Genomic DNA, 6,907 nt, shown 5'->3' on the forward strand with positions numbered 1-6,907 from the left:
GCCTCCCAAAGTGCTAGGATTATAGGCATGAGCCACTGTGCCGGCGACTTTTTTTTCCTAAGTGACTGACCAAAGCAGTCCAGTAACCTTGAGTTATATGCAGCTATAAAGAAAAAACTAGGAAAGAAAATATGTTAATTACTTAAAGTAATTTAAATTTAAAAGTAAAAGCCTTTAGGGTTTTCCTGACCGTGCTCAGTCCTCTGCATCCAAACAACATATTGGAAGCTAATGAGAACCAGGTAGCCTGAGTAGGTTATCCAGGACTGGATGCCATGCTAGGCTAATTCCATTCCCCAAGTTCTTATGGTCTGTGTCCCCTTCCCTGTTCCTGGAAGGAGCCTACCTTATAGGAGTTGTCTTACCCTTGCAGCTGACTGGGAGTGGAGTTCTCAATTGAAGCCCTCAACAGGCTCTCATATATGGGTTCATGCAGAAGATAGACCAGGTCGAGCAGTGTCAGACAGGTTGCATGCAGCCTCATGGCTGGAACCAAACAGCCATTGTATCCTAGATGGAGTATGGGAATGATAGGGATAATTTATAATCCTATCTTCTCTGATCATAACCACAGTTGTGACATAAAGCTGTTGAGGTGCTAATGTGCTTCCTGGTTGCTATGTTCTGCAAGAAACCTGTTTAGCTGGAGATCAGTTTTGAAGGACAAAAGTAAAGGTAGAGAAACCTCCATCTGTAGTATATGTACAATTAGCATGTAGTTGTCCCTGTCTTATCTTATGCTTTTCTATAAAGTCAACTCTTTGATCCTGCAATAAGAGTGCCTAGTAAGTCCAAACAGAAACCAGTTGCTAAGACACTCTGAGCTTCTTTCCCTGACAAGTGCCAGAGGGAACACCTTTTTCAGTCATCCAGAGACACCATCAAGCTTCCTACTGTTCCTCATTGGCAGGTTCTGCCCACTGCTCCCAAATTCCTGTGCACAATTTTTTTTTTTTTTGAAAAGGAATCCTCTCTGTCGCTCAGGCTGGAGTGCAGTGGCACGATCTTGGCTCACTGCAACCTATACTTCCCAGGTTCAAGCAACTCTTGTGCCTCAGCCTCCCAATTAGCTGAGATTACAGGTGCCCACCACCACACCCAGCTAATTTTTGTATTTTTAGTAGAGATGGGGTCTCACTATGTTGGCCAGGCTGGTCTTGAACTCCTGGCTTCAAGTGATCCACCTGCCTCAGCCTCCCAAAGTGCTAGGATTATAGGCATGAGCCATGCCCGCCTCCCCTTGCACATTTTGTATTGTTTTCTATGGAAGTCTCCAACCCATATTCCCTAACACAGTAAGATACCTAAAACCTCTAGGAGCATCTCCACATATGCCAGGGGAGTGGGCAGATTAATTTGGAAGTTCAGGGACTTCAAAACATCAAGCTCTGACTCCAGCAGTTCTTCTTTAGTGTGTAGATAGCCTAGAGCCTGGAGGAAATTCAAGACTGTAATGTTGCTGATTATCTGAGCAAAGAAAAGAGAAGGAAAGAAGAATGTTAGGATAAAGGCCATACATCTTGGCAGAGTGCACAAAGCCCTTCATAATCCAGCCCATTCCTTCATCTCAGTCTTGTCTCATGGTAATTCCCCCTCATATTCTGCTTGTCATACAGAATTACTTGCAGTTTCCAAACCCACCATGCTGTCCCTCTCCAAGCCACTACACAGGCTGTTTTCTATACCTGGATCTCCCTTCTTTTCCTCCCTAATTCCTCTCCCTCTTCTCTTGGGATCCTCCCATTTCCCATCCACCCCATTTCAAGAAGTCATTCAAGGCTGATGAGGTACATTTATAGCCCTCTATTTACATTAATCGGAGCTTTTTTTCCACACTATTTGTATGTGTCTTTTCCCATTACATAATAGATTCCTTGTTAGCACAGACAATATTGTTTACTGTTGTAGCCATGGCACCTAGTGCAGCGTCTGGCCATAGAATGAACTCAGTAAGTATTTGTTGAATGAATGATATTTTACTGTGTAGACATTGGGTAGTGATGTGGAAACATTTTTTTCCCCTTGTAAATGTAATAGTGTGTCTTTACTGCTGATAGGTATGCTGGCAATTCAGGCACCTTATGTAAACTGCCCTTGAGTCCAAGGGGAGGAAAGGTGACCAGTATGAATGATGGCATCTGTCCCAATTATACTTTGGGAACAGAACTTCAGGCTATTTAATACCTGCCTCTGTGTGAGTGAGAGGGGGAGAAAGAGTGAGCATGTGTGTGTGTGTGTGTGTAGGAGGTATGCTTAGGAAGCATAATTACACTCTGGAATTTCCACGAGTTGTATCACCTAACCTAGGAGTAGGTTTCTCACAGCTACCTAGTTTTTTTTGTTGTTGGTTTTTTTGAGACAGTCGTTCTGTTGCCCAGGCTGGAGTACAATGGCACGACCTCAGCTCACTGCAACCTCTGCCTCCCGACTTCAAGCAATTCTCCTGCCTCAGCCTCCTGAGGAGCTGGAATTACAGGTGTACACCACCACACCTGGCTAAGTTTTGTATTTTAGTAGAGATGGGGTTTCACCGTGTTGGCCAGGCTGGTCTTGAACTCCTGATCTCAGGTGATCCACCTGCCTCAGCCTCCCAAAGTGCTGGGATTACAGGCATGAGCCACCATGCCTGGCCGTTGTTTTTACTTTGTAATTTATTTATTTTCTTCTTGTCACTGAGTTGAAGCTCATCACAGCCCCCTTTGTATAAAAGCCGGTTTCTTCCTTACACTCAGGTGCCCATGAGCAACCCCAGCTCCTTACTTTGTTTTGGAAGGAAAGTTTGCTGGCCAACTGAACACATGACACAAGACGGAGAGTAAACTTGTTGACAAGCTGCTGTTTCAGAGCCCTCCAATTCTGAGACTCTCTCTTATTATCTCTTGGCTGGATTGTGGCTTGCCTGCAGATGTTCTCTGCCTGTTTTACCATAAACCTATAAGGAAGGGAAGGAGAGTAAACAATCCACACTCAAACTAAAGGGAGTTTAATTTGCTGGCTAAGAAATTTATATTTGAGGCTGAGCATGGTGGCTCGCACCTGTAATCCCAGCACTTTGGGAGGCCAAGGCAGGCGGATCACTTGAGCCCAGGAGTTCAAGACCACCCTGGGCAACATGGCAAAAACCCGTCTCTACCAAAAATAAATAAATAAATAAATTAGCCAAGTGCCAAGTGTGGAGGCACATGCCTGTAGTCCCAGCTACTCAGTAAGCTGAGGTGGGAGGATCACTTGAGCCCAGGAGGTCAAGGCTGTAATGAGCCGAGATCCCACCATTGCATTCCAGCCTGGGTAACAGAGCAAGACCCTGTCTCAAAACAACAATAACAACAAATTTATATTTGCAAGTTAGAGAGGGTATAAAACCAGGTCTCCGGGTAAGGGGCAACTACTTGTACTTTCTTAAAGATGTAGGTACATTAGCCACTCTGAGAGGTGCTGCTCACAAAGGCGTTACGGCAGGGCTTTACCTTTCTAGGATTTCTACAGCCTGGTAGCTCACAGATTTCTCCAGACACCATTGTTCAGACAGGAGAAAAACAAACTCTGCCAAAACAGGAAAAAAGAGCCTAATTCACAAGATGCAACCAAAACCACTCTGTGAACTCTTGGCGTTGTGTAAAAGCCATGATGGGGCCAAGGGAAGAGGGTCAGGAGGTGAGAAAGATGAGACTAAAACAACCAAAGCTGAGCTTAGTTTCCTTTGCTGCCAATAGGCAGATCAGAGGCATGAAAAGGAGGCTGACTGAGTGCCAAAGACAAGGGTTTACCAAGCCCCCTCAGTGACCCTTGAGCCTTCGTGTGGGTTTCAGCTGATAAAAGGCTTGGCCGGTTACACACAAACATACCAGCTGGTCTAGGTGACCTCTACACCATGCTGGGAACCCCCAGCTTCAAGGAAGATTCTTGGATGGATAAAAACCCTAACTGCTATATTCTGTTTTCTGTGGAATGTTGGCAGGAACAGAAAGATCCCTCCTGGAGCTTCGATATTCTTTATGACACTGTTTGTTTAGTAACCACCCTCTGGAGAACTCCCATTGCTTTACAAACACAAGTCACCTTACAGCTGGACACCATCTCTCCACCACCAGTTTGTTGGGTAAATCTGGTGGCTGAGCCTCTCCCCAGGAGCAAGTGTGTTACTGTGAAGTGGCTTGTTTTTGAAGAAACATCCCCTAAATTGGGGAACATAGCCCAATTTAGGGGGAGGGAGTCATTGGGAAGGTGGGAAGGGTGAGATACCTTGGCAAGATTTTAGCCTGCCTCTGTTTCTCTTTGCAAGAACAGCTCCAGATAGAATTATATTTATCTTGCAATATCATTAGAGGGTGGAAACAAAGGTAAATATCAGTTCTCAACAAAGAAAGCTCCTACAGACCGAAGACCTTTTAGCATTGATCAGTAGAGAATTACACATTTAGTCAAATAATCATATGTCTTCAGAGAAAATTTAACTTTCTTAGAAAATGAAGTCAAGCTTACACAAGACAGTTTAACAATCTACTCAGCACACATTACACATAGACGTACAAAACCTCATCGTTACAGAGGCTACGGTTTGGCTAGTAATGTCTAATGCAGAACAGAATTAGTTTAAACAATTCAGCAAAATACCCTAGAACATGTAATTGTGTCTCTTATTAGTCATTTTATTTGCTTGACTTTAGGCTTTATTTCTTAGTTTTGTTCTTTGTGTGTGTGTGCAGTTGTTGAGTTTTGGTTTGGTTTTGCTCTGAATTATCTAGGCATTTGTTTCTGTTTTCCATTTTAATTTGCCAAGGAAACTGAGCTTGGATTAGGTGGAATGGATGAGGGTTACACCTTTCCCTTGCTATTGGCCCCACCTCCTCAATAACAATCATAGTCAGATCTGCTATTAACTAAAAGACCCTCCCCTTTTAACCTCTTAGGGTAGGGCTCCACCTCTCTCTTTTCCATCACTGTTGAATTTTTTAAAACAAACAAATAAATAATAAATAGACGGGATCTTGCTACATTGCCCAGGCTGGTCTCAAACTCCTGGGCTCAAGCAGTCCTCCTGTCTCAGCCTCACTGTTGAATTACTTGAAAGCCTGGCTTACACACCTACTGCTTCCACTTCATCATTCACTCCCTAATTTTCTATATGTTGGCTTCTACCTTTCCTAACTTGCTGAAATGATTCTCAGAGGACAGTAAATATGTCCAAATTGTTAAATATCATGGCTTTTTGCAATCTTTAGTTCTGTTGATATCCCTAAAGCATCTGAAACTTCTGACCATCATCCTTTTCAGTCTCCTCTTGACTTCCAAAAGTCCCTTGGTTCTATTCCTATCTCCTCCTTTTATTTCCTTCACAAGTCTTCTTACTCCAATTCCCTGAACAAAAAGTGTTTTCCCAAGGAACTGTCCTTGACCTGCTTTTCTTTTCTCCTTCTAGGAGCTCATCCTCTGCCACAGTTTCAACAGTATCATTGTGAAGGTAACTTGAAAACCTTGATCTCCATTTCTGACCTCTCTTCTAACATATATATATATGTGTGTGTGTATGTATATATATTTTTTATTTTTATTTTTATTTTTTTTGAGACAAGGTCTCACTCTGTTACCCAGGCTGGAGTGCAATGGCATAATCTCAGCTCACTGCAACCTCTGCCTCCCATGTTCCAGCCATTCTCCTCTGCCTCAGCCTCCTGAGTAGCTGGGATTACAGTTGCCTGCTACCACGCTAGGCTAATTTTTGTATTTTTAGTAGAGATGGGGTTTCACCATGTTGGCCAGGCTTCAAAGCTATTATTATCTTTCCCAAACAAAAGTCACTTTTCCTCCTGCTTTATCTGTGTAGTGTGTCTGTGTGTTTCTTTTCTTTTTTTGGAGACAGAGTCTTGCTCTGTCACCTAGGCTGGAGTGCAGTGGCACGATCTTGGCTCACTGCAACCTCCGCCTCCCAGGTTCAAGCAATTCCCCTGCCTCAGCCTCCCGAGTAGCTGGGACTACAGGCACCTGCCACCACACCCAGCTAATTTTTGTATTTTTAATAGAGACGGGGTTTCCCTATGTTGGCCAGGCTGGTCTCGAACTCCTGACCTTGTGATCCACCCACCTCAGCCTCTCAAAGTGTTGGGAATACAGGTGTGAGCCACCGTGCCCGGCTGTGTCTGTGTGTTTCTTTTAGTGACCACTATACTTCCAGTCTTCTAGGCTCAACCGTTTAGCATAGTCACCTTTTTCTCCTTCACTTCCTAAATGTATACACAGCAGAACCCTAGACTTTGCCTCTGGAATGTTTTTAATACACCCTCCCTTGTTATTCCCTCTACCCTATCACCTAACCTGGTGACATTGACTCTACCTGTCTGCCTACCTCCCATCTCCCTCTGGTTTAATCCATCCTTTACCTCCCTTACATCACTGCCAAAATAATGCTTACTAAGGGAGGGTTACCGTCATATCCCTTATTTAAAAACCTTCAATGTCTTCTTGGTTTTCTACTAAACCAAGGATAAATTCTTCCCCTTGGCATTCAAACTTCCACATGGAATGTCTCCAAACTACCTTTCCAGTCTTAATTTCAACTCTCTTCCACATGCATTGGCCGACATGGACTGCACTGTACCCACATGCACCCTAAGCACCCCATTTCCATAGCATTACTCATGCTACCTCTTTTTGGTAGAAACGCTGTCTCCTTCCTCCCCCTTCACCAAACCAATGTCCTCCTTCCTTCAAGGTCTGCCTGAAATGTCCGATGCCTGGGCCATCCCCTGAATTCTTCCTATTACCATATCGCTCCTCTCAACCCCCATAAACGCTTGTTTTATCGCTCTCTGACATCACTTATCTAATCATAGTACCTAGTCATTGCATATTTGTTCTAATATCTCCCCCAACTTGCACATGGTTTGAAGGCAAGACCTCTATCTCTATT

The 6,907-nt window shown here is 43.9% G+C and overlaps 1 protein-coding gene across 1 annotated transcript in view; it reads right to left on the reverse strand.

The window, feature by feature from the left end:
* CNTD1 (cyclin N-terminal domain containing 1) overlaps positions 1-6,907 on the reverse strand; it is an 11,051-nt gene that overhangs the window by 2,624 nt on the left and 1,520 nt on the right. Inside the window, exons 2-5 of the mRNA XM_011998765.1 lie at positions 3,468-3,543; positions 2,761-2,932; positions 1,305-1,467; positions 366-510 (exon numbers count right to left, since the gene is read on the reverse strand). Coding sequence (XP_011854155.1) covers positions 366-510; positions 1,305-1,467; positions 2,761-2,932; positions 3,468-3,543 — 556 coding nt within the window. The remainder of the gene's footprint in view (positions 1-365; positions 511-1,304; positions 1,468-2,760; positions 2,933-3,467; positions 3,544-6,907) is intronic.

Source organism: Mandrillus leucophaeus, unplaced genomic scaffold (genome assembly GCF_000951045.1).
Source record: "Mandrillus leucophaeus isolate KB7577 unplaced genomic scaffold, Mleu.le_1.0 Scaffold58, whole genome shotgun sequence".
In the NCBI taxonomy this organism is placed as follows: domain Eukaryota; kingdom Metazoa; phylum Chordata; class Mammalia; order Primates; family Cercopithecidae; genus Mandrillus; species Mandrillus leucophaeus.